Source organism: Onychostruthus taczanowskii, unplaced genomic scaffold, assembly GCF_017590055.1.
Source record: "Onychostruthus taczanowskii isolate IOZ18803 unplaced genomic scaffold, ASM1759005v1 scaffold99, whole genome shotgun sequence".
NCBI lineage: Eukaryota > Metazoa > Chordata > Aves > Passeriformes > Passeridae > Onychostruthus > Onychostruthus taczanowskii.
Window position 1 is genome coordinate 1,863,088 of NW_024507990.1, and position 20,519 is coordinate 1,883,606.

General features: G+C 49.5%; 1 protein-coding gene across 1 annotated transcript in view; it reads left to right on the forward strand.

The window, feature by feature from the left end:
• The window catches only part of DNAH9 (dynein axonemal heavy chain 9), a 145,018-nt gene extending 132,532 nt beyond the window's left edge, over positions 1-12,486 (forward strand). The window contains exons 68-70 of the mRNA XM_041427353.1: positions 535-717; positions 7,285-7,674; positions 12,259-12,486. Coding sequence (XP_041283287.1) covers positions 535-717; positions 7,285-7,674; positions 12,259-12,486 — 801 coding nt within the window. The remainder of the gene's footprint in view (positions 1-534; positions 718-7,284; positions 7,675-12,258) is intronic.
• The last annotated feature ends 8,033 nt before the right edge of the window (positions 12,487-20,519 follow it).

Here is a 20,519-nt window from a genome sequence, read left to right on the forward strand (position 1 = left end):
TTTTTAGACACTACAAAGATCCTCTTGCATTGGATGGAGCTTTCCCTGTTCTGTACTTAGAGTTCTGAAGTGACCAGAAAATAATTTTGTTTCGTTATGCTTTTCTTCCATGGCTCCATTAGTCCGGAATGCCAAATTCAGCTTAAAATTCAATTTCATGTAATCACCTCTCTCCATCAATACACCAGAGAAAACCAGCTCATGAGCTGTGTTGTCCTGAGGCTCAGCTGAAGCTCCAGCCCCATCCATCTCCTTGTGAGTGTGACCTCGGGAGAAATAAGAGAGCCAAGAAGAGAGGAGGCTGCCACATGTCACGGGGACATTTTAAAACCATCATTTTGCAAGCTGCTCATCTGACATTAACTTCTGTCAGCATTTGGATTTTAATAGGACGGGAAAAACTCTTTGAAAGCTGCCCAGGGCTAACAGGGATGGTTTTGGAGACACTGACAGGGCAGAGGGAGTTCTCCCAGCTCAGGCTGTGAGCCTAGGGATCACTCACCAGCATCCCCCTCTCTCCTCCCTTTGGCACAGGTGCAAGCCCTTCTGGAGGAGATGTTGGAGAAGCTCACAGATGAGTTCAACATGGCAGAGCTGATGGCCAGGGTGGAGGAGAGGACTCCCTACGCTGTGGTTGCCCTGCAGGAGTGCGAGCGCATGAACGCGCTCACGGCCGAAATGCGGCGCTCGCTCGCCGAGCTGGAGCTGGGCCTGAAGGTACTGAGGGGCTGCAGGGGCTCCCTAGGACACAGAAAAGAGGATAAAGTGGGGGTTTGTTAAAGGCCTTAAACAGGAACACCTTGGGCAGTGCAGAGCCCAGCAGAGGCTGCACCCAAGATGGGTGATTGATGCCTGGAGAGGCTCCTGGACAGAGGCTGGACAGAGTTAAAGAATAAAGTAGGGATTTATTAAAAGGCCTCAAAGGATCCACCTTGGGCAGTGCAAGAGCCCAGCCAGGGCTGCACCCAAGATGGACCCAGCATGGACTCAGAGTCACGAGTTTTCACACTTTTATCAGTTTGGGTCCATTCCCACCTTGGGTTCACTGTCCAATTGCAGCTCCAGGGGATGCAGTCCCACCCTCCCAGGTTGCTCTCCTCCATCCCCTGTTGTTTGCACTTTTTGGGGCTGAAGCTGCAGCGGTGTCCTTGGTTCTGGGGCTGGCAAAGGATTGTTGTGTGTGCCTGAGTTGTGAGAAGAGCTGCTGACACTTGGTGTGGAGCTCAGAGTTCTGTACCAGTGCAGTGCAGAGCCTGGGAAATGTGAAAGATAAAACTGAAGGCATCACAATGGTCACGATTTTTTTATACAGATATCAGTTTGATCTATTTGCATATCAGGGGTTAATTCTCCAATTACAGCTTCAGGTAATGAAGTCACATTCCCCCAGTTTGCTCCCCACAATTCACTTTTGTTTATAGTTTTCAGGGCCTGTGGTGTGTCCTTGGACCTCAGGCCCAGAGGGATTGCTCTGTCTGACCAAAATGTGAAGCCAGTTTACTGCAGTTTATATAGAGTTTAGAACTATGCACTAATGCACTACAGGATTTGAAAAATATAAAAGCTAAAATCTTTAGGCATCAGTTGGAGAGCTGGAAAATCCTTCAGGGTGCTGCTCAGGGAATAAAAGGGAAGAATTTGTGGAGGCCTCCTGGCTCCACAGGGCTCACAGGTGGATTTGTAGTGGGACAATGTCCAAGGCACACACAGCAGTGCTTGGCTTTTGGGAACAGGGCACGAGCACTTCAAAAGGAGTCACAAGGAAGAATTTGTGGAGGCATCCTGGCTCCACAAGGCTCACAGGTGGATTTGCAGTGAGACAGTGTCCACAGGCACACACAGCAGTGCTTGGCTTTTGGGAACAGAGCACGAGCACTTCTGGCCACCCCAGACTGTGCCACAGCAACAGCAGGTCACTCACAAACTGAGACATGACCTACTTAAAGGTGAGCCAAAAATCTCACCTTTGCATAAAATGTCCAGGAGTGGGGGGAGCTTAGAACAAAATATCTCAGAGGCACAGGCTGAGCTGAAATCAAAGGCTGGTTTTGTATGAAGGTACAACATGTCCAGAACTGTAAGAGAAAAAGGCTGAAATCACAGGAGTTTTGGAAGAGATACAATTCCCTTGCTGGGTGTGAGCCACCTGCTCAGGAGTCCCCATCCATGGGGCTCCACTGCAGTGATCCCCACCTGGTGTGGAAGCAGCAGATCCCATGGATCTGCTCTGCTCCAGGCAGGGATCCCATGGATCAGCTCTGCCCCCATGGATCAGCTCTGTCCCAGCCAGGGATCAGCTCTGTCCCAGGCAGGGATCCTGTGGATCAGTTCTGCCCCCATGGATCAGCTCTGTCCCAGGCAGGAATCCTGTGGATCTGCTCATCTCTGTCTCAGCCCAGGACAGGGGTGTCTGCGTCCCCCAGCTGCTGCCTTTGCCACACCAGCTGGGATGCAGATTTCTGTGTTCTGGGTTTGAGGGAGGGCTGTGATAGATGCTGCATGCACTGGTAGGAGAGGTCACCTCCTGCATCCCCCCCAGGCACTCAGGGGCACAAAAGAGAAAAGGCTCTGACTGCCCCTTAGGGAAGGGCCAGCACGGATCAGGCTGCACTGCCCGGGAGTGAGGATCTGCCTGGCAGTCCTGGTGCTCTCTGACAGCACTCCCCCTCCACCTTGTCACCCCCAGGGACCCTTCCCCACAGCCAGCTGCTGTCCATCCCTTGGGAATGCAGCACAGCAATGCAGCCTGGAGCTGGCAGAACAAAGCCTCAGCACTGCCCTGCCTCCCCTTGTGCCACGGCTGGGTCCTGGGGGATCTCCTGGCCATCAGGCAGTGGACATTCCCTGCTCCATCACTTCCAGAGTGGCAGGCTGTGATCCCTTCTCACGGGGATGCTCAGCTCCCACAGCTGGTGTGGAGCTGTGCCTGAAGGGTCTGGCCTTGGACCAGCCCGTTCGTAGGAGAGCTGAGGGTGGGCAAGGAGGGCCTGCCCTGAGGTGGAATGACATCTCAAACCTCCCCCAGGGGCAGCTTGGAAAAGAAACCTTCAGCTGCCCACCCTGCACGAGAAAGGGCAGGCTTGGGTCAGGGGTTGGGCACCAAGCTGCTCCCAAATCCCAGCTGCAGCAGCTGCAGATGTGTGTGCACTGCATTTGCTGCTGGTGCTTGTTAAAGCAGAGCTATCCTGGACACAGCTGGTGGGTCAGTGTGTACAGCCCTTTTTGAAAGAAGCTGATATTTATGTAGTCAATTATCATAAACAGATTTCTCTTATTTTCTAGCATAAGGCAGTGGAATTGAAAATTCCATTTCCTGAGACAGGTAAACAGAAGTGATTTAATGTTTCAATCCCAGAGCCCCAAACAAGATATAATTGTGACTTGGACAAGGGGTGGCAATTAGATTTAATGTGGGGAAGAATGTGCTCTTTAATATTGGTAGGGGAACGACGGGATGCAGAGTGTGCAAATAAACCACAAACAAAATTAACCACAGGAATCTGTAACACAGGCTGCAAACCTCTCCCCAAACCCTGACGCAGGTCTTGGCAGGGAAGGAGATGGGGTCTGCAGAAAAGGCTCCTCAGAGGGCAGCAGCAGTCCCTGGGCTGGGATTCAGAGACAACCTGGGGCTGGAGTAGAGCAGCACAGCAGAGCAGCATTTGGCATTTCTGGTGTTTGGCAAATGTGGTGTTTGCTGCAGAGACACATCTGAAGGCTCTGAGAGGCCATCAGTGGCAGTTCCAAGAACCGTGGAGTCCTTAAGGCTGGAGAAGCCCTTTGAGATCCCCAAGCCCAACCATCACCCCAGCAGCAGCACCATGCTCACCCCCAAACCATGGCCTCAGGTGCCACATCCAGATGGTTTTTTTGGTCACTTTCAGGGCTCAGTTGGTGCTGACACCACCAAGGCTGGGGGTTCAATCCCTGGTCTAAGGATTGGGCTCGATGATCCCTGAGGGCCCCTTCCAGCTGGGAATATTCTGTCAGCCTGTGGTTGGTGACTCCACCGCAGCCTGTTCAGTGCTTCACAGCCCACTGCCTGAAGAAAGCCTTCCTGATATCCAAACCACGTTTTCCCTGGCACAACCTGAGCCCAGTTCTTGTGTCTGCAGCCAAAGGTCGCATGTGGATCCCTGAAGAGTTAAATTAGACCTTGTGCATGACGCAAACCCTGCTCAGCGTCCCTCACGTCACCTCCCACAACTAGGGGACCACGGAGCAGCCAGAGGGGGCTGATGTCTCTTCCTGGTGCTACCCTCACTTGACTCTGGGCTTACACTGAAGAAATCCTGCTTTAATTGCCCTTCCTGACAATTAAAGAGCTGTTAAGGCTCGTTCATCTCTGGGGCTGGGGGCCTGCACTGACAGCACTCAGAGGAGGAGAGTTTGCAAGCCAGGCCCCACAGAGCTGAGCAGAGAATAAATAAAGCCCAGAGAAAACAAGGCTTATTGTTTTTAACTGACTGAAGGATCTGCCAAAAGAAGGCGATTTAGAAATGTCACGCCTAATTTGAATTTTTGAATAATTCATCGTGTCGTCCTAGCGGAAAGTGATTGTTTGGTCCAAAAATAGGAGACATCCCATTAGGAGGAAGAGAAATTGCAATAGACTGGTAGCCATCAGAAATAACTGGCATGTTGCATTTCAAAGCCCTTTGTTCTGGCTGGCTTGGGTGGAACCAGAGGCTGGGCTGAAGCACTTGCATGTTAATGTTGTACCAGCCTCATTTTTTGCAAGCAGATCCTCTGGTTTGCAATTTGAGTGAAGGATGAGCCTCCAAAATGAGGATAATATGTATTGTAAAATAACAAAGACCAAATTTTGATCTGCAAGGTGGGTATCAAGTGAAAATAACCTGAACTGAGGAAACAGTTTGTGCCTGTAGTGTGCTCATCTTGAGGGAATGGCTGCAGGCTGATTAGGATTTCCTTCAAGGGTGTCTTTAAATGAAAATTACTCCCAGCATTTGTGAGGAAAAAAAAATTTAAAAAGTAACTTGAATAATTTCTGATGCACTTTAGTATTCAGCATCTGAAATGCAAATTTATGCATAATTGTGTTTGGACAACTCTATGAGATTGCTGCTGTAGATGCTTTGAACCCTCACAGGAGACTCAAAGCATGCTTGAGTGCGCAGGCTTTAAAAATTGCTTTTCTCAAGCCTTGCTGAGAATTACATTTGCTAATTCATTTGTTTCCTGAAAGTAAAACTAGACATGATATATGATCGAGGGGGGAGGGTTGTCTTTAAATCAATTTGGCTGCTTGCACACATTCTGCCATATTCTTACCCACGTCAAAACACTTCCAGGAGCACAAAATCCTGCTGTTCCAGTGTCCTGCTGTGGCCAGGGCAGGGCTTCTTGTTCTTCCTGCGTGGTCTTGCCATGGGTTCAGCCTAGTCCGTAGATGGTTCCTCTTTGTGTTCAGTTTCTCCTGAGGGTGGAGATCATGATGGACATTTCGAGAGGTCGTTCCTCATATTTTAGTGTTAATTGCAAGTGCTGCTTCTTCCAGCTTTTGATTTCACCTCATTTGCTGTTTTAGCTTCGAAACCCATCTTAAACCCTTTGTACTCAAGATTTTCTCTTTCCATCAGAAATGTGCTCTCCAGGATGTCTCTGAACCCCAGCTCAGGGACTGCTGCAACCCTCTGAGGAGCCTTTTCTGCAGTCCCCATCTCCTTCCCTGCCATGATCTGTGTCAGGGTTTGGGGAGAGGTTTGCAGCCTGTGTTAAAGATTTTGTTAATTTTGATTAATTTTGTTTGTGGTTTATTTGCACACTCTGCATCCCGTCGTTCCCCTACCAATATTAAAGAGCACATTCTTCCCCACATTAAATCTAATTGCCACCCCTTGTCCAAGTCACAATTCTGTGGCTGGATTTGGTGATATCAAAGGTCTTTCTCAGCTGTCAGTGTGTCCCCACAGGGCATGGCCAGCACAGGAACAAACTGCAAAGATCTTGAACTGCTGAGCTCTGCCAAGCATTGCTAAACAACTGTGGGGACTGCTTTAAGAAGATTTCAACTTTTGCTAAAGCTTCATAGATTTTTGTGGCCCCAGCAAAGGGCACCTCTGCTGACCTCACGGCTGGAGGCACTGAAGTCCTGTGAAAGAACAGTTGGAATCTTTTAATGTGAATAGACTGACCCAATTCCCTCCCCCTTGTTCTCAGCAATGGCTCCACTGATTTCAGTTAATCCTTCCAAAAACACTTAGCCCGAGGCAAAGAGAAATAGTAAATGAGATAAATTTTGGCAAAATGACAAGGGAACAAAAGGAAGTGTTTATAATGGAGAGCAGTGATGGACATTATCTGTGGGTCTCCAAAGTTCTGGGGGTGTTGAACCCCTCCAGCTGAGCACAGAGCTGCAGAGATTTGAACTGTGGAGACCATTCCACACCAGGGAAGCTGAGCTGGCATTTGCAGGATTTCTCTTTGTATCCTGCTTGGCTTGAGTGAGCCAGGATCACAGAGGAGTTGGTCAGGACATTGTCTGCTCCAGCTCCATCCCAAGCAGGGACAGGCAGAGCAGGTTGCTCTGGACCTTGCCCTGGTGGGTTTTGAACATTTACAAGGATGGAGACTCCACAGCCTCTGTGGACAACCTCTTCCAGTGTTCTGCCACCCTCATGTTGTCTTTCAGTGGAATGTCCTGGAATTCAGCTCTTCTGGCAGAACTGATACAGGTTTCTAAAAGCATTGAAACTAATTAATTGCTGCACAAAGGAAAAGGCAAACCTCTCTCTTTATCTCACTTACCTGAATCATATCTTACTTTGTTGTGCTCCTTCCCTGCTGTGGAAGGAGCTGTGATTACATTTGCAGACAACACGTGAAGTCAAAGAGAAAATCTTGCACTGCAAAGCAGTCAATGAGGGGAGGAGTGAGGGGAAGTGCAGAGAGGAGGGGGACAGGACTCATCATAAATATTTGGACAGTTTTAGAGTAGATCATCAGAAACTCCAGTATCCTGCCCTGACAGTGAGTGAGAACAGCTTTACACCCCTGAAAATCTGCCAGTCCATAAGAAAAAACAGAAAAAAACCACTGGGATAACTGAGGGAGACCCCTGCTGCTGTCACTATACACAGCTTTTCCTCCCAGTATTATTTTTACAGCAGGATGCATGACTATGCAACAGAAAGTGTGCAGAAAAGCCCCAGACTCATGAAATCACCCACAGTACGTGGCCAGCAGAGTCTGTGTGGGATTCTGTGCTCTTCCTCATGCCTTGGCTCAGCTGTCAGTGCTGACTGTGCCCTTTCCCACCAGGGGGAACTGACCATGACCAGCGACATGGAGACCTTGCAGAACTGCCTCTTCCTGGGCACGGTGCCTGAGTCCTGGGTGAAGAGATCTTACCCTTCCACGGCCAGCCTGGCCTCGTGGTTTGCTGACCTGCTGGCCCGCATCAGCGAGCTGGAAGCCTGGACCAGGGACTTCTCCTTGCCCTCCACACTGTGGCTCGGAGGGTTCTTCAACCCCCAGTCCATCCTGACAGCCATCATGCAGACCACAGCCCGGAAGAACAGGTGGCCACTGGACAAGATGACATTGCAGTGTGATGTGACCAAGAAGAGCAGAGAGGATTTTGCCAGTGCTCCTCGTGAGGGGGCCTACGTGCATGGTCTGTTCATGGAGGGAGCACGCTGGGATGCTCAGGTGAGCTCTGCAGGGCTCTGGGGCTGAGGGAGAAGCCACAGGTGTGGCCCTGCAATTCTGATCCAACACTCTCCACTTATTTGTCATAAATCATCTCCCTCCCTTGCAATGGTTTTCCATGAAGATAAGAAATTAGGGAAAGCTGTGCTCTCCCTGATCTATGCCATTTCATCACATCTCCTTGGGCAGTTCCTAGCTCCAGGCTGTTTTTCGCTCTGGAAATGGCCTGAATTTGGTCTGGGAAGCCACAGGCAGTCGGGAACATTGGCAAGGGCTCTGCTGGAAGATGGCAGTGAGGATCTCACAGGGGTCAGCTCAGATTTCTGCTCTCAGGGTCTGGGCTCTGCTCACAGCAGCAGAGCAGGGACCAGCCCTGTCCAGTTCCCAGCTCTGCCCCCACTGTTCTCTGGCTCTTCCCTTCTCCACACACAGCCCTTGGGAGATCACAGCCCCTGCCAAAGGGAGCACTGGATTTCTGCTGCCCTAAAAACCTGTCAGAAATCAGCTGGACACACCACAACAGAGAGAGCTTTTAAAAATTCCTGGTCCTGCATTGTCAAATTCTCCATTTAAGAACATTCCAGTTCCTGCTGTTATGTTTTCTTTGCCACTATGACCAGAAAATGAGTTCTGTCTGAGTTTTACCAGATGGAAGTGAAGAGTGAGAGGTTTTAGTGGTGCAAAGCCAGAGATCTTTGGGAAATATTTGGTTTCTCCCCTCTGCCTCCCTCCAATAACTGGTCTGGGCAATTGCATCCAGCAATGGAATTTGTCTTCAGAGACCATCCCAACACCAGTAAATGTGTTTTTCTGATTACATTTTACTTATGATTGAAAGATACTGAGCAATTATGTTCATGGAGCCATTCATAATCTCTGGGTATCATGCTTCAATTTATTTCAGAAAGGAAAAGGATATTTTTATGGGTTGCTGCTCCCACTGAAATATCATTTCTACCTAGTGGAACTATTCATTTTACCTATAATCCAGTGAGTATCAGTGTGCATTAACGGATACAGGACTTTTAAAACGGGTGCACAGCTCTTTTGGGTTGTGTACTCCATCCAAATTAATCCTCTGATAAAAATGGCCAGGCCATGTTTAGAAGAATTCCTCTGGGGAACACCTCCACTTTTAAAAGAATATTTCACATTTAGGTTGTGCCTCCAAAAAAGGAAAGAGTCCTTCTATGTTCTGCTACTCACATTTTTCTATTTATTTAAACATTTATGTTTGCCCTTGGGTGTCTTAAATTTATAAAACATTCATTACAAAACAGCAGGCAGCTATTAGATGAAATGAAACTAAGCAGATTATTTTGGGTGCAAATGATCTCTTTCTGCAGCCCTGTTAAAGTCACTGGGACTCAGTGACAGTCAGAAGGATGCTGTGACTGGGGACACTTGGAGACATTTTATCTCAAGCTGCTGACTGATTCTTGGCTTTCTTGCTCTCTGCAATAGAGTTTGATGCCAAAAGTGATGGGACAAGGGCAGGGTGGGTTTCACCACCATGTGTGCTCCACAGAGCTTTGGCAGCTGTGCACAGCACAGCCATGGAGCCACAGGATCCCAGGCTGCCTTGGGCTGGAAGGGACCTTAAAAATGAGCTCATTCCACCCCACCATGGGCAGGGACACCTTCCTCTATCCCAGGCTGCTCCAAGACCCGTCCAGCCTAGCCTTGGACACCTCCACAGGGGAGAGTTTTTCACTCCCCTTGTCCAGCTGAAGCCACTGACCCCAATCACTCGGGGACCACCTTGGAGTGCTCCCTGCTGGCTCCATGTCCCCTTTCCCTGCTGGCTCCATGTCCCCTTCCCTGCTGGCTCCTTGTCCCCTTCCCTGCTGGCTCTGTGTCCCTTTCCCTGCCCATAATGACTCCATCCCCAAGGCAGCCAGGCCATGGAGCCTCCCCTAAAATGGAAAATGTAAACCCCCTCCCTCTGAATTATTATGATTTTGAAATTAAGGGGCTCTCAGGCAAAGATATGGCAGCAGGAATAACCGTTCTTTACTAGGGAAGAAAATAAAAATAAAGTAAACAATGCAGTAAAATAAAACAACACTTGACAGAGTCAGAATAGACCCTGACACTCTATGAATCAGGGTGTTGGCAGCAGTCCAATTGGATTTGTGGCTGCAGCCCTCCTGCAGGGACAGGTGTGGTTCTGCTGGAGCAGGGATACTGTAGAAGGGTGTAGTCTTCCTCTGAAGATCCAGTGAAAGAGGCAGCTGGTTCTCTGGGAATCCAGTGGAAAGGCTGCTCTGGTGTCCCAAAATCTCAGACTGTATCCAGGTAGGAATGCTTGGCTCCTCCCCTGGGTGGAGCATCTCCCAGTGGGATGATGGAATTTTATTAGCCATGCAGGGGCACTCAGTGGCCATGAACAGCAGAGATCTCCTGGAGGGAGGATTGGCTGTGGGAGAGATAAAGAAAACTGCCCAATTAACAGAAGATAACTGCCCCACCCCTAACAGATGCAATAGAATACATACTGCTTGGCAATCTAGGACAGATCCTCCCCGTGCAGGGGTTCAGGGCTGTGGGTCCCAGGGGCTGTGTTTGGGCCCTGCTGTCACCACCCCTGCCTTGTGACAGCTCTTGGTGCCCTCAGCCCTGGTGACACGTGGCACTGCCACACGGCCACTCTCAGTTTCCTGCTGGGAATCTGGGACAGAGGAGTGAGGGATCCTTTAGGAGCCGAGGCTGAGCTCTGCAGGCACAGAACGATGGTTTTGCACCACGAGGGCTGTGCTGCTCATCAGGAAGAACTGCTCTCAGAACAGAATTAATTTCTGATGATGAGAGCGATAAAAAATGCAAATGAGAATCAGCCCAGACATAACAAAATGATATCTTACATAGAGGTACCTCAGGAAGATTTCAGCTCTTGTTAACCCAGAAACAGGTAGAATATCTCTTGGAAATTTCATTTGAAGTATTCTCAGCAGTAAAAAAGAAGAGAAAAACCTAATTAAAAACCAGTCTCAGAAATGAAAGGTGTGAATTTAAGAAGAGTGCATAATAATGTTTCATAAACAGCTACTTTGCAAGGTATTATACGAATTATTTAATGTTTGTTCAGCACGTTGGAAATATAAAATCCTAAATGAGAGTTGGATTTTTCATAGCTGAGCATAACAGATGGCATTAGTACAATTAAACCAAGGTGTGTGGCAAGAGGGATGATTTTTCTTTGCTTGTTATAGAACTAAATAAACTACTGGAGAGGTTGAATCTCACCCCGCAACTCTGATCCGACAGCATTTGGAATAATGATGATATGTTAAGCTCAGCTGCAGTGAGAGGCAGTTTCTTTAGTGCTGAAAAGTTTCGTTTCTATTTCCCTGTTTGTTTTCATTTGGTCTCTCTAGCCTCTATTAGGCAGTTTTCCCTGGAAATGGATTGATGTGCAGGGTATTTTATTGTCAGGAAGAGAGAGAGAAAATGTCAGGGAGACCCAAATTAGAGAAACAAACTTGATTTCTTGCCCTGGCAGGGTTCTCTCCCTCTCCTGAATTGGGCAGCCTGCTGGGCAGGGCATTGCTTGGAGGAGAATAATGGGACTTGATATTTAATGGTGATATTCCCTCAGAAAAGTCATTTTGAATTCTCTTGGTTGCATCATGAGAGTGGGAACAAGCCTGTTTTGGGGCTGTTCTCCATCCCAGTGGTTCAGGTGTCCACTCTCACTCCCACCACAAGCAGCACCTCCCATGAGGTGATTCTGGTCTGGAATCCTCTGAGAAAGAGATGCATGACAGTAATCCCAGGATCACTGATCTTGGAAAAGATCCCCCAGCCCATCCAGGCCAAGACGTGTCTGATCCCCCTTGTCCCCAGCCCCGAGCACTGAGTGCCACCTCCAGGTGTTCCCTGGACATCTCCAGGGATGGGCACTCCAAACCTCCCTGGGCAATGTTTAATCACCCTTTCAGCTAAGAAATTCCTGCTGATGTCCAACCTGAGCCTGCCCTGGCACAGCCTGAGGCCTTTTCCTCTTGTCCCTGTTCCCTGGCAATAGGACAAGAGGAAATGGCCTCAAGCTGCCCATCAGTAGAAAGCAGGACAAGAGAAATTAAACTTTGTTGATAATATGGCTGTACAGGTCCAGGAACACTGTTCCCACACAAATCCAGCTTGGATGTGAGGGTTGGAGCATCTGGTGGGAGTGCAGGCAGCTGGAGCCTTGAGATGATCTACGTTGGGGAGGGTCGTGGTGAGACAGGGAGCCCTTGGATCCAGATCTCCTTCCTCAAAGAGGCTCATCCAGCCTCTTTGACCCTGGAGAAGCTGTTTGCACCTCCCCAGCAGCTTGGATAAAGACCACGGGGGCTCAGGTCCCTCAGCTGGTGGACACCTTGGAGCTGTCAGCTGAGACAGCCCCTCTGAGCCCCTCTGGTTCCTGGGAAGGGCTGGTTCAGTGCCTCAGCCTCCCTGTGGAAAATGCTGCCTTGGAAAAAACCAGAATATTCGTAGCACTGCTGGAAGTTTGATGAAAACCACATGAGGAAAAGTGGCTCATGTCCATGAGGGAAGTTTTGTCCAGGTCAGCAGCCCTTTGTCTCCTTCTCTCTGCAGGCCGGGACGATCGCGGAGGCCCGGCTCAAGGAGCTCACCCCGGCCATGCCTGTCGTGTTCATCAAGGCCATTCCTGACGACAAGCAGGACACCCGGGGCTTGTACCCGTGTCCTCTGTACAAAACACGCCAGAGGGGCCCAACCTACGTCTGGACTTTCAACCTGAAAACCAAGGAAAACCCGTCCAAGTGGGTGCTCGCTGGTGTGGCCTTGCTGCTGCAGGTCTGAGGCACCAGCACGGCCCCTGCTCTGCAAACTCCTCACAATGTCACACAGTTTAAACAGTTCAATGCTGAGGTTAACCCAAATTCCATCTCTCTGCTGGACTCCCCAGTTATCTCTGTGTCCTGGGGATGTGACCCAAGCAGGGTCTGTGAGGAGGTGACAGAGGTGCAGAGTGACACGGCCCAGGTTCATGGCTGCTGTAAATCAATATCCTGTAATTCCTACAGTGCTGCACTGCAAGAGCCCAGCCCAGAGCCCGATACACCACACCCAGAGAGTGCTAAACTTAAATCTGGTTTTTATTTCTCTTCATGGTCCAAAGTAGTTTTAAAATCATCCATCAGTAAAATCAGTAGCCTTCTCCAGAACACTTGAATAGTCCAGTGACTTGTGAAATTCTCCAGAATTTATTCCTTTCTGCGGCATCCACATTCTCTGAAAAAAATCCCTTTGCCCAGGATTTTTCTCCTGGGAAGCTGAGAAGCCTCAGAGAAAAAGAAAACAATAATTATCTTGTTTGCTTCTCCTGTGTTGTGCTCATGTGTGGAATGTGTTTGGAGGTTGTTTACCCACAGGTGATTGTTTCATTGGTTTTGTGTGAATTGCTTTCACTCTTTGGCCAATTAGGGCCAAGCTGTGTCAAGACTGGAGAGAATCGCAAGTTTTCATTATTATGTTTTTTAGCATTTAGTAAGTATCCTTTCTGTATTCTTGAGTATAGCATAGTATTCTTTAATATAATATAGTATCATAAAGTAATAAATTAGCCTTCTGAGAACATGGAGTCAGCTTCATCATTCCTGCCTTCATCGGGGCACTCCCTGCAAATACAATACCTTTCCCTCCATGCTTCGTTGTAGTGTGTGTGATGTTGGAAGCTGGGAGGTGAGCAGATGTTGTGGTTATCAGCTGTGTGTTGCTAACACTCCTGTAAATCTTAGAAACATTGAAAATGGTGTTAATATCCAGTGTGCTCAATGGAATCGATAGTGAAAGCACAGCACAGGGATGATTTAGGAGGAATATGTCGTGATGATAGATACTTACTAATAAAAGTAATTGTTTCTGGAATAGTCTCTGGAAGCTGCAGGTTTAGTGAGGGTGAGGAGAGGACATGGGTCAGGTGGGAGGAAGACCCCTCCTGACCTCGTGACCCTCCTGTGGGGACACTGCAGACCCTCTCAGCTGGATAAACCCCCCAAGTAAAGGAGCACCTCGACAAACACCACTCATCTGGAGAGGTCCCCACTTGGCAGCTCTGGCCCTGAATGGGCTCAGGAGCTGGGGAAGGGGGAGAATCACCAGCCAGTGCTGCTCCAGTGTTCAGAGGGTGGCATTGAAACTGAAGTCTCCTAACACAGAAATGCAGCAAGCAGCAGTGCTGGTGTCCCTCTCCGAGCTCTGTCCTGCTCGTGCCTTGCAGCATCTGGAAGCACCATTCACTCATGGCTTTGCCTGTCAAAGTGCCTTCACCTCAGCCTGGGAGGTTTCACACTTTTACCCTCTGGGAGGGAGGGAGCTGGGGGCGTGGGGGGCTTGGCTGCTGCTGGGGTTAAACCAGGACAGCATTTCTGTGGGCACAGCTTGGTTTCTCAGAGCCTCAGCTCAGACTGAGTGGTTTTATGGGTGCCTTTGGCATGGGGCAGAAGATGTGGTGAAGTCTCTGCCAGTCCAAGGATCAGCTGTGCTCCCACTGAGTCGTCCAGGAGGGTGAAGCCCTCAGGCTTTGCAGGAGAGCCACAGGAACTCTCCTGCCCTGAGCAGCACAGCAGATCTCTTCCTGCAGGAATAGAACATCCAAAATCCTTGTCCTTGCAGTTCTGGAGAATGACAGACTTCTGGATGAATGCAAGGAGGGAAAACTCTCTGGTAAGAGTTTTGTTTAATTGCTAGGCACTGTCCCCAAGGCACAAGCCCGAAAAATTAATGATGAAGGAGCTGGTTGTGGCTTAGCAAAAGCCATCTGCAAATATCTAATGGAAGGGAGAGAGCTGTCTTAAGCTGGCTTCTTAAAATTGCCTCTAACCCATAAATGAGGCAACAGGGTCTGTAGAGTATCCCACATAATGAGTACCTGCTAGAAGAGGTCTGTTAGCTGGGGAAAGCTTTACTATTAAATTAAGTCCCTCCCAATTTAAATTAAAACCTGCCAATTAGACATGAAATGTAAACTGGTCACTTCCCACAGCTCTGCAAACTTGGTCACATTAAATTCTCTCTGTATTTCACCGTGCAGTTAAATTCTCTGTGTATTTCACCGTGCAGGAGGTTGAGATGCATGAACAGAGCACTGCTGAATTAAACACAAAAGAGAAGCAGTGGAAGGAAGTTCATTGTGCTCCAGATAATCCATCATGCTGGGTTAGTCCTTCACTGGGACATCTTCAAGGCTGCTTTTACCAGAGGGGACCTTGTGGCTCTGCACAGCTCCTGCCAGGAGGGGACAGCCGGGGGACCGGGCTGTGCTCCAGGGAACAGGGACAGGAGCAGAGGGAACAGCCTCAGGCTGGGCCAGGGCAGCTCAGGGTGGGCACAGCAGGAATTTCCCCATGGAAAGGGGGCTCAGGCCTTGGAAATGCCCAGGGAGGGTTGGAGTGTCCATCCCTGGAGGTGTCCCAGGGAATTCCTGGAGGTGGCACTGAGTGCTCTGGGCTGGGGATCAGGCACAGCTTGGCCTCGATGGTCTTTAAGATCTTTTCTAACCTCAGTGATGCTGTTTGTGATTCCATATGATTCTCAGTGCTCTGCATGTGGGATTTCCTGCCATTCTGGAGACTTTTAATATCCTTAGCTTCATTCCTCTTCTCTTTTAAAACCTTTCCTCCTTTCCCAGCATAGCAGGGTCTCTCTCCTCTCAGTGTTTCCCTCCAGGATGCCCCTGGACATCCAGGAAAGGAGAAGCTCAGCAACTCCCCAGGCACTGCCTGCTCTTTCCAGAGCCACAGCCTGAGCTGTTCCCTTGTCAGCTGAAGAAGAATGGTCTGTTGACAACAAAATGGATCCGATTGTTTTATTATATATATCTCCCTGCATAATTCACCAGTTGGGCAGGCAGGGTAGTGGGGAGATATTTATAGATACTAGAAATGTCACCAGGGTGCTCATTCTTCATCCTTTGAAAATCATCACAGGAAAGAGTTGGCTGCAAAATGCAACAAGAGGACGGTGAATAATTTGATGCTTTAGGGGGTGGAAAAAAATCTTGACAGGCGTGAGATTTTCCAGCCACATCTGCCCAAACCAGGCAATTAAATCCAGCTGGACAGGCTTTTCATTAGGAGAGATTCATTAGTCAAAGGTCAAGGTTTTCTGTCCATGAGCTCTTGGAGACAGCTGCCCACTTGGCACTGCCATGTGCACCTTTCTCTGCTCTCCTGGGCTGGGCTGGAGGACTCCAGCACAGGAGGAGCTGGAGCTGCTGCAGAGCCCAGAGGAGGCTCCAGGATGATGCCAGGGATGGAGCAGCTCTGCTGGCAGGAAAGGCTGGCACAGCTGGCATTGCTCCCCTGGGCAGGAGAAGCTTTGGGCTGAGCTCAGGGTGGCCTTGCAGGGCCTGAAGGAGCTGCAGGAACGATGGAGAGAGAATTGGCAAGGGATGGGGACAGGACACAGGGAATGGCTTCAGATTGACACAGGGCAGGGGTGGATGGGATTTTGGGAATCAGGAATTGTTCTCTGTGAGGTGGGCAGGCCCTGGTACAGCTGTGGCTGCCCCTGGATTCCTGGCAGTGCCCAAGGCCAGGCTGGACATTGGAGCTGGGAGTGACCTGGGACAGTGGAAGGTGTCCCTGGAACAGTGGAAGGTGTCCCTGCCATGGCAGGGGTAGATTGGGATGGGCTTTAAGATCCCTTTCAAGCCAGCCTATCCTGGGATCCTGTGATTTTCAGGCAGTTTAACAACAGAGAACATGTGGTTACTCCCTTTTACATAAAGCTGGAGCCCCTGGGAAGTGCCTTTGCTACCACTGGAAGAAATCTCACCAGGCCATTGTCCAGGCCCAACCGTGAGGGTGCTCTCTGCCCTACAGCCCCTCCATCCTGACCCCATTCCTTCACCCAGCTCCACCACTGAGCTCCCCAAACCTGCTGAACCCCAGCCCTTCCTTCAGCCCCCCAGCTGGACAAACAAGGCTTTAAAACAATCATGTTGGTGTTTTGGGGTGCCCAGGGGACCCCAGCCTGCCTCTCAGCCTTTCTCTGCATCTGTGGGGCTGCTTTGGGCCTGACTCCTCAAAAGGTCTGTGGTCAATTGGTTCACTCCAGTTTGGTGACATTTTCCAAAGAGATGAAAGTAAGAGAAGGCAAATTGTGCTATTGAACACTTGATGTCAGGTAAAATTGACTGAACTCTCCCAGGACAGAGAAATGGCTTTTCCACAGCCTGGGAATGTTGGACCTGCTGCAAATTATAATTGGCAGAGGAGCACAGTTCAAAGTAGAGCGTTCACAAATGCTTTGTAGTGGTGTCCCATATTCTGGGGTTAACCAGCTCCATTTTACTGCAACTCACAGAGCAAAGGAAGATGAGGAGTAGGCACAAAAAGGAGACCCTGGTGGCTGGGCAGGAGATTGGCTCCACTGGGGCAAATTAATTGCAGCTATTCCTGGGCACTGGAAATGCCCAGGGATGCAAATTCTGCCCGTGTCACTGCTCGAGTGTTTACAGCACAAAAGTAGCTGTAACATATCAGCAAGATGCATTCATTTTATAACGTGGCATTAATACATTTAATTAGCAATGGCTTATTAGATTCATGTCTGTTATTATGCATTGTTTTTTAAATGACTGTAATTGCCCAAACAAATCTACAAATGTATTTACCTTGTTCGTGGCTGTGAGCCTCATTTAAAAAGCTTTTAGGCTGCACAAGACGTTCATGGAGTTATAAGCAGCCCCTCTAATTGGAATGCTGGTGTTCCTGTCAGTGGAGAGGGTGATTTGAGGCTGGAAATACTTTTTCCAAAGGCCTTGAAACCAACTTATGTGTGCAAACTTTGGGGTTCACTTCAAGGAAACTCCTAAAGCATTCATCTTCATTAGTGCCAGAAGCCATGAGGCAAAGCCCTGAATTTGGTATTTTGGTTCAATTATCCTGAGAATCCATTGGGAGCTGGGATGAGAGAGCTGTCAGCTGGGACAGCCCCAGTGCCTGAGCCCCTCTGGTTCCTGGGAAGGGCTGGTTCAGTGCCTCAGCCTCCCTGTGGAAAATGCTGCCTTGGAAAAAACCAGAATATTCGTAGCACTGCTGGAAGTTTGATGAAAACCACATGAGGAAAAGTGGCTCATGTCCACGAGGAAAGTTTTGTCCAGGTCAGCAACCCTAGAGACCCTGGCACATTCAGGGCATTTTGAGGATAATCACACAGAATCACAGAATTACAGAATTACTGAGGTTGGAAAAGATCTCAAAGACCATCGAGACCAAGCTGTGCCTGATCCCAACCCTGTCCCCAGCCCAGAGCACTCAGTGCCACCTCCAGGAATTCCTTGGGCACTCCAGGGATGGGCACTCCAACCCTCCCTGGGCAGTTCCAAGGCCTGAGCCCCCTTTCCATGGGGAAATTCCTGCTGTGCCCACCCTGAGCTGCCCTGGCCCAGCCTGAGGCCGTTCCCTTGATCTGTCCTCAGGCTCTGCCTGTCCCAGCTGTGCCACCTCCCTGCTCCCCCATGGCCCAGGGGAACCAGGGCTGCTCTAGGCAGAGTGAGGGGCCAAGGAGGAAGAGGCTTCCTGTGCCCAGCTCAGCCTTTGAAGGAGCTGGGGACCCCTGAGGCTCAGGGTGTGATGGTTCCAGGCTCATTTCTGGGCAGGAACTGAGGGCATCCCCTCTGTGCCCTCCTTTACTGACTCTGTGACAGTGGGGTAAGTCACCTGTGGCTGCTTTGGATCCATTCAAAGGTCTATCTCATAGAATCCGAGGTGGGAAAGGCGGTAGAGACCTCTGAGATCATCAAATCCACCCTTAGTGCGCTCCCTGCTTGGATCACACTGAGAGCTTGAGCTCTGTCAACTCTTCACCAATAAATGAACTTCTTGTTTTTTCATTTTCATTTTCCTTTTTTCCATTTGTTACCAAAATTGTGAAGCTCCAGCCCCTCTCCTGCCACTCCTGCCCCCTAACCTCACATTGTGCTCTTCCCTGTGAGATTCTCCCTTGCAGGGAGCATTTCCCACTGCTGGTTGTATAAATCAGAGGGAGAGGAGAGGAGCTGGCAGAGCAGCAGTGCCAGGAGACGTGCTGGGGGCCACAAGCTGAGAGCTGAGGGCCTCATGAGATCAACCCTCACTTCCCAGCACAAAAAAGGCAGCACACAGGGCACGAGGGAATGGGGATGTGGATCTGATTACAGTGGAGAAAGATGTCAGCCCTGGAAATTAATTATCTGCTCTTCAAAAGGAGCAAGTTCTCCAAGTTAATGATAGTTAGGAATAGAAAATTGTAGAGGGGGAAACGAAAATGAACAAAAGTGAAAAATTCTCTAAAGAAAGGTATTGGGAAGTAAAAAAGCCACAAGCAGAGAGGCAGTTCTGACTAAAAGCCTGGAGGGTGGATGGTGTTAGCAACTGCAAATAAAATTCAATGGAGAACAACTGCAAAGGGGAAAAAAAGAGTTCTTCACAAAGCAGAGCTGGAAGATGTGGGAAATTGCTAAGGGAAGCTGAGAGCAGTGGGAGAGAGCTGTACCAGGCAAAATTGCAGTCCTGGGGTTCCTCCCCAGGGTGTCAGGTCCCACCATGGCAAGTGCTCAGCTCTAATCCCTGCTTTGGACAGATGGACAGCAGAGTTTGGTGGTTCTGAGGTAAGCTTTTCATGCTGGGAGATGTTTACCTCTGTTCCTACAGCAGGGGAATGAATCCCTCCCTCTGCAGCCAGGCAGGGGTGTTGGAACCTCCTGGGCTCCTTGCATGTGTGTCCTTTGATCCCAGAGAGATCCCCTGGGAATTCCCAAAGCCCCCAGGTGAAAAGGCCACAAGGGATGGAAACTGGATGAGGAGAACATGAGTGAAAGGCCACTAATGATGGATTAAAGGCCAGCAAAGGAAATTGCTGCCAAAGTTTGAGGGTTTGTAGGACTTGTGTCTTGTCAAACAAACAAAAGATGCAATTCCAGGTTGGGCTGACAAAGGTAACTGCATAATGGGCTTAGTCCAGGGCAGGCATTTCATTTCATAATGCATCATATGCTGATTTTAAATAAAATATATAGAACTATAAAGGAAATAAATCTTTCCTCTGGGAAGTACAGAGGGAGAGGGTGGGGATGGCTGCCTGACAGATCAGGGAAAGTGATTTTGGAGCTGATGCCTAAAGAGACTCCCTGGAACAGAGGCTGGAGAGAGTTAAAGGAATAAAGCAGGGATTTATTAAAAAAACCCTTCAAAGGATCCACCTTGGGCAGTGCAAGAGCCCAGCCAGGGCTGCACCCAAGATGGACCCAGCATGGACTCAGAGTCACGAGTTTTCACACTTTTATCAGTTTGGGTCCATTCCCACCTTGGGTTCACTGTCCAATTGCAGCTCCAGGGGATGCAGTCCCACCCTCCCAGGCTGCTCTCCTCCATCCCCTGTTGTTTGCACTTTTTGGGGCTGAAGCTGCAGCGGTGTCCCTGGTTCTGGACTGGAAAAGGATTGTTCTGTGTGCCTGAGCTGTGAGGAGAGCTGCTGGCACTTGGTATGGAGCTCAGAGTTCTGTATCAGTGCAGTGCAGAGTCTGGGAAATGTGAAAGATAAAACTGAAGCCTTCAGGGGTAATTAGAGGAACCAATTGTGGCTCCACTTGGAGATCACAGAGGTGCCAGCCCAGCCTGGCTGTCAGCGAGCCCAGGTGCCAGCTTTGCCTGCCCACAGGTCCCTGCTCTGTCCCTGCTTGCATCATCCAGGCCACTTTCCTCACCTGTCCCCTCTTGGGACTCATTCACCCCCAGCTTGTTTGGTGTAGGAACATCTGGGCTGAGTCAGGGCCAGCATCTGCTGCTGAGCCAGGTGGGACAGGAGTGACATGAGGACAGGAGGACAGGAGGGACAGGAGGGACAGG